This window comes from Papilio machaon, chromosome 25, assembly GCF_912999745.1.
Source record: "Papilio machaon chromosome 25, ilPapMach1.1, whole genome shotgun sequence".
NCBI lineage: Eukaryota > Metazoa > Arthropoda > Insecta > Lepidoptera > Papilionidae > Papilio > Papilio machaon.
In genome coordinates, this window is record NC_060010.1 from 5,902,285 (window position 1) to 5,916,324 (window position 14,040).

The 14,040-nt window shown below is 34.5% G+C and overlaps 1 protein-coding gene across 4 annotated transcripts in view; it reads right to left on the reverse strand.

Moving 5' to 3' along the window:
• The window catches only part of LOC106715309 (NADPH oxidase 5), a 35,814-nt gene that overhangs the window by 21,222 nt on the left and 552 nt on the right, over positions 1–14,040 (reverse strand). For 2 of the 4 annotated variants that reach the window (XM_045684217.1, XM_045684214.1), the window contains exon 2: positions 11,336–11,789. In XM_045684217.1, coding sequence (XP_045540173.1) covers positions 11,336–11,674 — 339 coding nt within the window. In that variant the 5' untranslated portion in view covers positions 11,675–11,789. Of the gene's footprint in view, positions 1–11,335; positions 12,033–14,040 lie in introns of those variants that run through there. The other 2 variants (XM_045684216.1, XM_045684215.1) reach the window with 2 other exon arrangements.

Genomic DNA, 14,040 nt, shown 5'->3' on the forward strand with positions numbered 1-14,040 from the left:
AATACGTAATTGAATTAAGTCGTATTCATGTTGAAGCGAAGGTTGTAATAACTCCATCCGCTTGTTTTCATTATCGTAAAACATGTTTAGCAAAGCCATTCTCCTTTAGAAAAATAGAAATGTATCTGCAGTGAAAACTCACGGCAGGTTCTCACAACTGTATTATACTTACTTAATTCATCTTCTAAGGGGGTGCCTAAAATATATAACTCTTTTCGTCAATTGGTTCGATTTATGAATAACTAGCTTTTACCCGCGACTCCGTCCGCGCGGAATAAAAAATAGAAAACGGGGTAAAAATTATCCTATGTCCGTTTCCTGGTTCTAAGCTACCTGCCCACCAATTTTCAGTCAAATCGATTCAGCCGTTCTTGAGTTATAAATAGTGTAACTAACACGACTTTCTTTTATATATATTAGGTTCTTACATATGAAATTGGCGTTTTGTATGGGAGGAAAAAAAGTCGAATATTTTTTAATATAATATATTTAATTAATCAAAGTATGAACCATTATTTTCTATGCACTTTTGCCATCTCATAGGTAGTTCATTGATCCCTTTACTAAAAAAACCAGTCGGACGGCAATCAATAAAATCTTTGAAGACGATTTGGACTGCCCCATCGGAGTTGAATTTTTTCCCTTGCAAGAAGTTATCCAAATTTCGAAAAAAATGGTAATCTGTTGGAGCAAGGTCCGGGGAGTACGGAGGATGTCTTAGACTTTCCAATTGAAGCTCTTCTAATTTAGTAGCCGTCTGTTGCGCAGTGTGTGGTCTAGCGTTGTCGTGAAGCAGCAGTGGCGTGGAGCGATTGACCAGCCTAGGTTGTTTAGCCGCTAGCTTTTCCATCATGGTTTGCAATTGCTGACAATAGACATCAGCCGTAATAGTCTGGCCAGATTTGAGAAAACTGTAATGAACAATACCGGCACTAGTCCACCAAACGCTTACAAGTAACTTTTTTGGGGTTAATTTTCGCTTGGGGCAGGATTTGGCTGGCTGGCCAGGATCCAACCATTGCGCTGAGCGCTTCCGATTATCGTAAAGAACCCATTTTTCATCACAGGTAATGATTCGGTTTAAAATACCTTCATTATTGTGCCGGTTTAGTAATGTAACGCAACAGTCGACGCGCGTTTGCCAGTTTGCTTCAGTCAATTCGTGAGGTACCCACCTTTCAAGCTTTTTAATCTTCCCAATTTGCTTCAAGTGAATTAAAACAGTTTTATCACTAACATCGCAGCCTGCAGCTAACTCGGACGTGGTTTGCGATGGATCCGCTTCCAAAATAGCCTTCAACTCTTCATTATCAACTTGAGTCTCAGGCCGTCCACGGGGCTTGTTTTGCAGATCGAAATTTCCAGAACGAAAACGTTGAACCAAAAACGAACTGTGTTTTCTTTTGCAACACGACCGCCATACACATCATTCACCCTTCGAGTCGTTTCCGCAGCACTAGTGCCACCGTGGAACTCGTACTCGTAAATAATGCGATATTTTTAGTTTTCCATTTTGTAAAATGAGTGACGCAAACAGAAAAAACAGAAGAAAAAAAACAAACGAATGACGGTCATCGAACCACAGATACATGAGTCTATAGCTGTACAAATTTGAATTTGGAATTCCTTACCAAAGAGGAGAAATTCGTGATTAAATTGGCCAGTACGAAAAACGCCAATTTCATATGTAAGGACCTAATATATAGATGAAGGAAGAATAATGTGTTTATAAAATGAGAAAACATAATTTATGATGTACTAGCTGTCGTCCGCGACTCCGTCCGCGCGTAATTTAAAAAAAAACGTAATATGTTTTCTTCCGGACTATGTTGTACATTTGTGCCTAATTTCATCAAGATCCGTTGAGTCGTTCCGGGGATACCTTCAAACAAACATCCACCCTTCTAAACATTCGCATTTATAATATAAGTAAGGTTAATATAAAAAATATCTGATTAAAATTCTATCCACACCACCCAAGTGTACATTAAATAGTTTTATAATGAAAAAGTATCACAAAACTATTCGAAACTCTTTACCACTGATATGTAACTGCATCGCTTTCGCCACCATCAATCAAAATGGCGATTGAAATTACAAAATTATCGCCAGCACACGACGCCATGATGGATCGTCTGCTGTTTTTTTACCGTACCACAGACTGTTTACTATTTATAAGAGTTAACACCCAAGAGAAAGATATACGATAGATAACCGGCTCGAAGGACCATCTGACTGAAGCACCAGTAACCAGTAGCAATGGTTGAAGGTTTATTGATCGAAGTCGTGGGTTCGCATCCCGCCATTGAACTATTGTGAACCATATCCTACCTCAAGCCAGAAGCTTAGTTAGGTTACAAGAAATATTTATAAAAATCAAAAATAATCTGCTTAGTTCTTAGATAACCAATTAACTTTTAAATAACAAAGTGACCATTTTAGTTCTACCTGTCTAATACGTAAAAAACGCATAATTATTTATTAAGTACATTGATGCTTTTAAAGGTGTTGTGCGCGAGACTAATGGTTTGCAACCGTCATTGTACAGGAGGCGTGTAAAAAGTGTGTGGTATGCGGGCCTGTGTAGAAATCACCTTAACACTAGATATACCAGCGATTTGAATATACCTATTTCTACCAGACCAGTCAAAATGACTGGTGCATAAAAAATTTACATAAAAAATAAAAATTTGGTATTATTATAAAACGATACGGTTTCAGGTAATTTCTTTGCAGCTTTATAAATTTTTATGTGTTTATGTTTTGTACTTAGTACTTTTTTATTAGGTTTGCTCTTATAAACAGTAAGTGTGCATCCATTAGATTGGTACAGCAACATTGAGAAACGTGCCATACTGTCTTTATTCAGTTTGCAAATTTTCGGCACTTCCCTCTTGTTTGCGCGTATTGTTCCAAGTAATGAAGTGTTTTGATCGTAATTTCAACGCCAAAGGAATACTTGTAAAAAAAATATCAGTTGTTACAGTTCTACCCTTCATGGTATATGGTTCAAGAAGTTTCATCACGATCAATTCGCTTAGGGGGTTGATGCATTTCGTGTTTCGTCTTTTCCTAAATGCGGAAAGCCATTTACCACATATTTCGTCTCTACGTCGGACGCCAACCAAAATTTTATGCCAAATTTTTGAGGGTTTATTTGGCATATATTGAGTAAATCTGCATCTGGCCTTTGTTGGAAAAAGTTGCTCATGCACGGTAATATAAGCTCCCGGTTTGAAGCAATTTTTACTGTTTTCAATAAATTTATCCCAAACTGCTGAGACTAAAGCGAACTTGTCTGCCTGCAAAAGTTGACTCCAAAGACGATAACAAAAAACGCTTCAGTGCTATATGTACTGTATCGGTCTCATGATTCCCAAAATCATACATTTTTTCATACAAACACAACCTGTCATTTTGACTGGTACTCGTCGCCTCAGTGCTTATTTGTTCTATCTACCAACGGTTACTTTTTCCAGTAGACACGTTTTTATCTCGATTTTTAAAAAAAAGCATTTGTTTTTAGATTCGAAAGTCTTTCTTAGTAAAATAGTTACCAATCAATAGATTTTTATAATTCTCATGTAGGGATGGTTATGAATTATACCTTATTTCACAGTTTATATTTGGAGATAGAACAAACATGCACAAATGTTATTACGAATATGGAGTTAGAACATTATCACATAAGAGATAGGCCAAAGTTATTGTTCCATTTTTGCGTGCTTGTTTGTTCTATGTGCCAAAAGTATATATAGGATGTTTATTTTTTTTAGCTGTCAAACTAACATTCAATATCATAACTCTCTCTCTTACTATAACAATACGTTTATTAATTGTTTTTATGAGTATAATAATATTAAGGGATTTCGTGCACTAGTTTACTACGACTTTGCCGTAGTGACCGCAGCGTTCAGGCGAGTCATACCTCGCAATGACAAGAGCGAGGCAGACTCAACTAGCCTGTATCTATATAAGTAGTGTATATCAGTCGTATTATATGTATATCAGTCATGTAGTACCCATAACACAAGCTTTAGGTGCTTATCTTGGGGCTAAATGATGCTGAGCGAAAAAAATAAATGAGAGATTAGAATAAAGAATAGGTAGGTATTAAAATTTTAAGGGTGGTTCCGGATCAAGATATTAATTATTTAAAATTAACTAAATTGGAAAAAAATGTAAAGCGACTTCAAATAAACAGAAGGTACGAGTACCACCAAAAAGTAAAAATAATGTCATTTTATATAAAAAAATCCTTTCTTAGTGCCGCTCATTTAGAAAGTATCAGGAAAGATAGCAACTTACATCCAATCGTACCCATTTACTCAAAGAATTTTCCCTTAACTCCTAACGGTTAAGGAGTTCCACCTTCCATCATCAGCTCAGCAACTCGATTCGATGTTCAAGTTGGTACCTGAATAGCTTTTTATATATACAAATCGCTTCAAGTGTGCCTATAAAACTTTAAGAGTTCCCTCGATTTCTCCGGGATCTCATCATCAGATCCTGACCTGGAGACAATAGGATCATACGGGAAGCACAAGCTTTCAAATAAAAAAAGAATCATCAAAATCGGTTTACCCAGTCGAAAGTTGTGAGGTAACAAACAAAACCGTAGAATTGAGCTCACCCTTTTTTGAAGTCGGTTAAAATGTTGTTAGCGTTATCAGTTATTATTATAGCGCTATTATGCAAGATTGTAAAAACTTATTTTTTCGGTCTCGAAAATAAATACACGTCATAATATCTCCTTAAACCTCCCCCCCCTCGCTTGTGATTTATGATGATTTTTTCGGACCCTCCCTCTCCCTTTGAGGGATGGGTAAAAGTGTACAAGTTAGCAGAAATGGTTCTCAGTTATTAAAAACAACACCCTGTATCCAATTCATAACGGGATTGAGAGAAGGTTAAAAAGTTCTCACTGCTCAGTTCGGAGCTGCATCTTCTTATATTTATTTTTGCGACTAGTTGCAGACATTGTTTATCACTTCTTTGAAACAATTCTGGCACAAACACACAACGATTGATATGTTTTTCTTTTTTTTTTCCGGGAGCGACTAAGTGGTCTCAGTGATGACTTCGGAAACAATGACAATCAAACAAAATGGCGGACATGGCGTCGTGGGCTGTGATTGGTCAATTCATTGGACATAGAACACACAAGCACTGAATTTTTATAACGATGTAGGATATAAAACAAACACTGGACTTAGAACAAATAAGCACAAAAAATTCATTGCAGTGTCGTGTCATACGTAAAATTTAAATGTTTTTTTGTAGTTTTAGAAACAAAAACTTCCTAATCTTCCTTTACCAACAAGACTGAAATTTAAATCTTTACGATACTACATTTAAAGTCCATTTTCGGTCAATTTGGTCGATAGAACAAAAAAGCACTGAGGCGACGTACTGGTATAAATGTCAACAACAAAAATTATATTTGTTACTAATGTATATAAAATAACATTAAGTTTATAAAACGTACTCTCTTATTATAGCTACAAAAGTCATAACATCAGTTCTGAAAAAAAATGTGTAATATAGTAGGAATTTTGAATTGAAATTGCACGACCAGTCTAAATGACTGGTCTGGTAAATCTAGTGTCACGTGACCATATACAAATTGTTTGTGTTCTTGTGGGCGCGGTGGGCGCGGCGCAGCGCGGCGCAGCGCGGCGCAGCGCGACTCAGCAGTGGCGGATGTCGCGCGCGCTTCGACGCCGCGGGGGAGATGTAGGGTTGCCAACACTATTTTTAATGATTTTTTTAAAGTGTTCCAGAAAGATTTTACTCGCATTCATCTTATATAGGATTCGAGATTGTTTAAATATTTCAGTACTTCGGATGTGAGCTGACTAAGCCCTTTGAATATTTCTCGATACCAAAATTCTTAACTCATACAAGATATTCGTATCTCTCACATAGGCTATAAATTAAGTTATTTTGTTGCGCGCGGACGGAATCTCGGGCGACAGCTAGTATTAAATAAAGTTTGATAAGACTCCTTGCACAGCCCTAAGTTTTCAATGCGCCGTCGCAATGCCTTCGTAAGCTCAACACGTATAAAATGCACAGAATAATAAATTATCAGACTGAATTGATTTAATTATTTAAATAATCGGCATTAGATGCACAGGTAAATTAGAGACTACAAATTCTAATTGTAGGGGTCAATTCATATTCTGTCATGGTGTTGTTTAAGTTTGTTTTTAATTTTTGGTATTAGGCTTAAATATCTAATTATTTAGATCTTCTATAATTATTGATTTGATAAAAATGCGATTAAATACTATAGAAAAAAGTCAAATAATAATGTGACACCTCTATGCTTGCTCTACTCTGTGCACGCTAGGGATAGTGTGACACAAAAAGAAAGATTTATGATTATCTCAAAGCCATCTGAATCTGATAACACGCAAAAATGTCCCTTATCTATAATGACATAAGAAGTATGTTGGTTTGGAGACATTTACCACAAGGCCTGTCAGTCCGGTTCTCATTAGACGAGTGTACAATAGTCGCGAGCGTTTGTCCGTCTGTCAATGTGAATTAAAGCTAAGCTGTTGATTTAGACGGAAGCTCGGTAAACTTCAGACAGCTGATACTTCGACCAATCTTATAAAAACTCTTAAAAGACGACGGAATAAGTTGTATCTCTTAAAAATATGTAACTCGTTTTGCCGATGGGTCCATTTTTAAAATTGGAATATTTATAATCGACGAACTTTTTTGACCCGACGGGCAAAAGTGAAATTAAAGACAATGCAATAGGTAATAAGGGCTCCACTGACAATATCAATATAGTACCACAAAACTTGAGAGGTGTCAAGGGACACCCGGATGGAACGAAGTTCCTTTCAATTAATTAGTGAAGGAACCAATGTTTATTCTATGAATAAAAAACTTAAGTCTTCACAAGAAGTACATTTTATTTCTATGAATTTTCGTTATATATTGTCACGTCGTTGCCATGGTGAAGTAGCGCTCATTCGTCTATAGCAAAAAGTGTCGTGACAACTTTTCGTAAGAATTTTTTCCGTCTAGCCCCCTTTCACAACGCGCGATAAGGAACTTCGTTCCAATATCCTTGTCCGACTATAGACCGACTAAAACTAAATTATGACATCTCACTATTGCCACTCTGTCAATGTCAAAAAAATGTCGCAAGATACTTTTCGTACGGTAGCTGTCTTGTAAATATTTTTTTTAAGGAGAAGGGGGCAAACAAGCAACGGACCGGCTAAAATTATTTGATCCGACGCCCATAGACATCCCCAACGCTAGTTCCTTTATGGTATTTTATGTATCCAAGTAGGTTTTTTTTATTTTTTGACAGAACAAACCTCGATAGCCGCGCCATTGTCAACGGTACAGATATTCTTGTTCGGCCGCTTGCTTGTTTATCACCAAATGTTATAATAAAAAACTAAACGATTTGTAATCTGTTTAATATTTTTACAGACTCAGGACTTCAATTCAGTAATGTAGTGAACATCTAAGTGTCCATTGAATTATTTATAGGATATCCTAAACCCGATTTGAACGCCCCCTACTGTGTTTATCTTGTAAATTTACAAATTACCTTATTCGAACTAGAGCGTGCATTTTATGATGATCGTATCATTTAAGGAGTGAAAGTATTTCATCCCTTTATAGTAATATTTTATAGAAGTAAAACAGTTCAACAGCCTTATTGGGTATTAAATATATTCTCAAAATTATAGACATTCTAGAAAGTTCCAACTATATCTAGCGAAGAAATCCAGTTGTGTGACATGTCTAGATATCAAATCTAGACCTTATCTCTTAATTAGCGTTTGTATTTGGTCTAGACTAGCACGCTTCTGTTATAGCTTGCGCGTATAATATTATAACTACGCCTTATAAGTCGTATTAGAATTTTAACCAACTAATTATTGTATGAGCGTCGGTGGCTCTGGAGTTAAGCACTTGACTTACAATTTATAGGTCCTGGATTCGAATCCCGCCCTGTACCAATATGTTTTTCGATTTACATATGTAGTATTTTGATTACATATGTATGAGTGTAGTGCCGGAGGCCTAATTTTAGTCCACGTTCCCTTCTCACCCTTTTTTTATAAGGTAAGGATGGGAAGAGGAAGTGCATTTAACGAAGGAGGGGACGCATAGGAAGAGTATATATCCTCTCTCTGTGCGTCCCCTCCTCTATCGATTAAAAGTAGTGAACGCATCTGCAATTGCGAATGTCTATGGGAAGCGGTCGCTTTGTTATTTAACCGAACTTAGATAATCATTTGCTCGTTTCCCACCTTATGATATATATAAAAAATAATTAAACAGAGTAAAGATAGTTACAATAAAAGTGTCTATAAACCCATTGCTGGTTTATCCAGACACTTTGGTACTACTTTGGTGTCTATTAGCCTAGAGGTATTCAAGGGAAAAACTGTCAAGCAAAACCTAACGTGTCTAACTTGTGTTATTGTAAAACTGACTATTTCTGTATTTATTAAATGAAATATACTTGTATATATATATTTGTTACATGTATATATGTACAACATAAGGTCGCTAAGCCAGTCTTGTCAAGAGATAGATTTATGTGCGATTGTTTAGGTACAAACAAATCTAGGTCAGCGTGTCTTGATTGGTCAATGTACGTTAAGCTCTGACCAATCACTTGTTGCACTCGTTTTTGTGTCTAGTGTTGGTAATTATGAAGGTTAAGAATCGTGAATGTGTTTATAGTGCGATTAATTTATCTGGCCGGTGAGTAAGTCGCTGCTATGACGCTTAATTCTACCATGGAAAAATTACATACTAAACTGCCTTGAAAAAGATATGTCAAGTCAATTACAGTCGGACAATGATAGGGGGCGCTAGATCGTGGTATATTTTCATTTTATATTAGTTTGTTCGTAGTTATTGTTAGTTCCTACAAAGTAGGGTTGTCAGGAGGCAGGCGGCCGGATGCAAAAAAATGAATGCCAAAACTTTAAGGTTTATAAAAAACCCTGAGCACCGACTCTACGTGAGTGGGATAAGAACAGGAAGATGAGTAGGTAATGGTGGGTGATTACTTTTGTATTAACCAAAAATAGCTCGAGCTTATTCTAGGATATGATTCATAACAATAGTCGAATGGAATCAAACCCACGACGTTGATAGTCCGTACACTTAACTCTTAGACCACTGGTAATAACTTGCTAGTATACTTATTATAATAATTTAATTGGTTCCCAGCAGGTAGAAGATAAAAATGGTATAATTAACCATTGGATGATGTATGAATGTAACAGAAAAGGTTGCGCCTGCGCAGTCTGTACGCGTTACAACTCAGCGGGGAACCTTTGTAATACTAAACTAGGATTATTTATTAAACTATCAAATCAGTTCGTACTAAATGTGATATTTAATTATATTATTGTAACTTTGTATACTGAAACATCAATTCAATGGTAATGAGACTTTATGTACACACTGGCTAGAAATACCATTGTCTATGGTCTTATTTTTAGCCGACTTCAAAAAGAAGGAGGTTATCAATTCGACTGATTTTTTTTTATGTGTTGCCGCGAAATGTTACCGCGAATCTCCGCCCCTGGTGGTCCGATTTTGATAAAAATTATTTTAATCGAAAGGAAGTGCTTGCAGATGGGTCCCATTTGTTTGTTTTTTTTTTTTTTGTAATGTTTTATTTATGATACCAACATTTCTGTTTTTAATAATTATGTAAGAAGTTAAAATTGTTTAAATAGGTTTCTTGCAATCTCTTATTCCTATTTAATTCGACTATTTCAACGTGCTAAATAATATTGTGCTTTTTAAGTTTATTCAAGTTTAAATCAAGTTATACGTTCATATAATATATACCATAACAAATTACAGATAATATTGTATATATTCGTATACTTAAATGATATATTATGGACCATTAGTGAGTGATGGATACGGTACCCGTGCAAGATGTATTATTCAAGATAGCCCTTTTTATTTATCCGAAAGGGATAAAGTATAAAATTTATCCATTAGTGAAAGCGAGAGAGAAACCTTTAGATAGAGATGCGTTGGTAATGGGCCATTAAACTGGCGGTATACTAAAGAGACAGAGCAAAAAGTATTTAATGTGCCTATGTCCATGTGACGGGTATAAATGTCTTCCTCAACCTTCCTTGTACAACGTACTGTTTCTTTGATTCCATTTTTTCAATTATAATATGGTAAAAGAGTAAGAGGCTCGCTGAATTCGCCGAAATAGTGATGCGATCACTGTCCATAGACATTCGTAATTGCAGATACGATGCCTAAATTAATCGACGGAGGACTGAACGCACAGAAAGATTATATTCCTAAACGTATCTTCTGTCAAAGCTACTTTCCCTTCCGATACTTTCCTCATAAGAAAAGTGTTGGATGGGAGAAAATCTAAAATTAGGCACCACACTAATCAGACGAAACGAATTGCTTCCACTTCACGCTTGTCTTGTGTGGTCGTGGTATGTCACCGGTCGAGCCAATTCTTGTAACAGATGTTGTTGTGCTGGCGTCTACCATTGTTAAATAATAAAGAATTGTGATTTTCAAAAAGCTCCAGGTCAAAGACTCCATAAGACTCCTCGTGGAAAACGTGACAGGCATAGCAGCGGGAAATAAAGTTGAGAGCTCCCAATTTATCTTTGATTTAGTGTAGTTATTGTTTACAATGTTGTTGTTGTTTTTTATACAATACTAGCTTTTACCGCCGTCCGTGCGGAATAAAAAATAGAAAACGGGGTACTAATTATCCTATGTCCTATTCCTGGTTCTAAGCTACCTGCCCACCAATTTTCAGTCAAATCGATTCAGCCGTTCTTGAGTTATAAATAGTGTAACTAACACAACTTTCTTTTATATATATAGATATAGGTAAAGTAACTTCTTCGATACGAAATTCTTTAAGTTGACCTAAATAACTTCAACTCATTATCATGCCCGTGAGCGAAAAATAATCTCGAAATATTTTATTATTTCAAATTACATTGAAATCGAAAATAAATGCGATTTTATTGAAGCAAAAACCTTCCACGAAACGATCAATTTAAAACTCTAATAATGATTTTCAAACTATTGCAATCGAAATAAAGTTCAAAATCGAGTTTATTTTTTATTCAATATCAAATATATTTCGGCATCTTGTAATGAAAGTTGTATTTAATAATATTAATTTAGAGTTTACGATGATCATGTGCGGACAGTGTGTGGTAATGTATAGTGTTGGGCCATTAAAAACGCGGTTTCATAAGCGGAGCGATTTATAGATTTATTTTAATTAAACAAATCGCAATAATTACCTGTGCTGGTGATTACTAACCTCATCCTGAAAGGTTTTATGAAGAGACTCCTTGGTGTACTTCTGCTCTCCTTGCTTCAGTATAGCCGAGCATTGCTTCAAGAGAACTAACCTCCTTCTTTCTTTTGCACTCTCTTCTTCCATGAAGGATCTCCTATGCTCTCTTCTTGGAACTCCTAATAAATCTTTCGGCATGTCCAGTTTATTTTTATCATTATTAACTCCATTTGGTTCATCCATTTTGAGGTTATGATTGTCTGGTTTCGCGCCATCGGAGCTATCAATATTTATTGTTATTTTTTCTTTTATATTTAATGCTTTTTTAATATTTTGCTGTTCGTTTTGTTTATCGGTAGCCATGTTTACTTGATTTTTTTCAATTGTTTATTTATTAGTTTTATCGGTTGAACATTTACACTTCACATGTTCTTTGAGGTTATGTTACGTTGCAAAATGTTTTGTAATCTGGACCGCACTTTAAAAAGGTTAAACATTTGAATGGCCGAGGCAATTATAAGTGTATTAGTGAAAAAAGCAATTAATCTTCCAAACAACTTGAATTAAAACTTGCCTCGTGTCCGTAACGAAATCAAACACACACCTTATGATGTAATGCACTTAAAATTATTACATTCTATGGTTCCGTAATATATTCTTTAACATAACCGTTTAACTGCTGTCAGTTCTAAATCCCTTCTGGCTTGTATGCTTAAAAGATTCCTAACTAATTAAAGAAAATATATTTCTATTTAAAATCCTTTTTTTTATATACATCTTGCAATAAAATCAAAAGAATTAAATATAGAAATCAATACAAATAAATGAAAAATTCGATTTTTTTTTACAATAAATTTTCAAGTTAGCAAAAGTATTAAAATAGAAATTGTTTTTGAATTAGTGACTATTGTTTGAAACTTAATTTTACTATCGTTTTATTATGAATTTAGTATAAAAATATACAGATCTCTAAACGAGAAAAGAGTCAGACGATAATTAAATATTAGAATGGACGAAGACAAGTGAAAGTAAAAAAAATCCAGTTTTCTCTGTCCTTATTTAGTTTGTAAGTAAATCATAACAAATATCAAATATTTTCTATATGATACGTTGCGAAATAGATTTAAAATTTAACATCTTGAATCAACAGCTTTGTTGTTTTGAATTTATTTTAATAGAGCTTCATAACATATGTTAACTTTTAAAAGCTTAAAAAAGCTACAAATATACTGATGGTTTTTTTCTACTAAATCATGTAGGAAAAATCATATATACCACAGGCATTGCTTTCTTGTCGTTTCTCATATTAATTTCTAAATAAAATAAAGAATATAATATACTCTTCGAGGAATTTATAAGTAAATACAAAATAAGTAAAACAAAAAAATGTTAAGGTTGTTTAACTAGTTTCCAACGTTAGTAATAACTATTGATTTAAACAAAAATTGAAAAAAAAACTCTGGTACATAAAAGCAATTTTCTATAATTAACAAAAACAAAAACTCCTTCTGACGTAGAAGTAAGTCTGTCTGCAGTATTCCTGTACAGCGTTATATTATTTAAAAAAAAAACAGACGCGGTTGTGTTGGAAACAATAACAAAGAGGATATTCTAAGTTGTTCCAAAGACAAAAATTAATTGGCACACTAATAGACATTTAACATTCACTAAGTCAGACCATTAATGGTGATTTTGTAAAAAAATATTACACTAACGGACTGTAAGTAACTCTACAGTGTGGCATAAAGTAAGAAAGTCACACAACGATTTTTTCTTATAAAAGAAAAATTATTCACATATTAAGAAATATCAACATATAGATTCGTATATTATTTTTATATATTACGATGAAGATGCGAGCAAACATTACGATGCAAATTAGCATAACATGTTCTTTTTACCTTTTAAGTTAAATACAACTTATTCGAACTTATGTCATCCCAGTCGGTAATATTTTACAATAAGTGACTTGGCATATGACATATCGTAATAATATGAATATACTAGCTGTTGCCCGCGAATCTGTACGCGCGGAATTAAAAAAAGAAACGTAATAAGTAGCCTATGTGTTCTTCCAGACTATGTTCCACATCTGTGACAAATTTCATCAAGATCCGTAGAGCCGTTTTGGAGATACCTTTAAACAAACATCCATACATCTAAACAATCGCATTTATAATATTAGTACGATTAATACTTGATTAATATTACTATTTATTTTAAATGCCATGTGTTATAATAAACTTGAGGTCACCCAAGACTTTATCAGACTTCTTCAGAAGACTTCTTTCGTATTATTACCCTATTTTAGCTCGCGTGCATCAGCTACCTTCCCGTCAAAGTCCCGACAAAATCGAACGAGCTGTGTTAGAGATTGTAAGGAACAAAAGCGGACTTGCGGAAAGACAAAAATTTTCAAAATTGGTTTTCAACATTTTTAATAATGAATATAATAGGTAATAATAGGTGATTTTTTTCAATATTTAAAACTTTTATTTGACTTAACTAAAGTATTTCCATACAGTGATTAATAGAACAATCACATTTATAGTCATCTCTTTTATCAACCCTGAAAAAACCTGAGACAGCAATATGTTTCTATTTTCTGCAGTGGAAACTTACGATGAGACACATTCATAACTTAATCACATTGCAAAAATTAAATACCTAACTATTTTTAATACAAAACTATTATTATACAATTTTTTTCAATATCAAAAAAACAACGG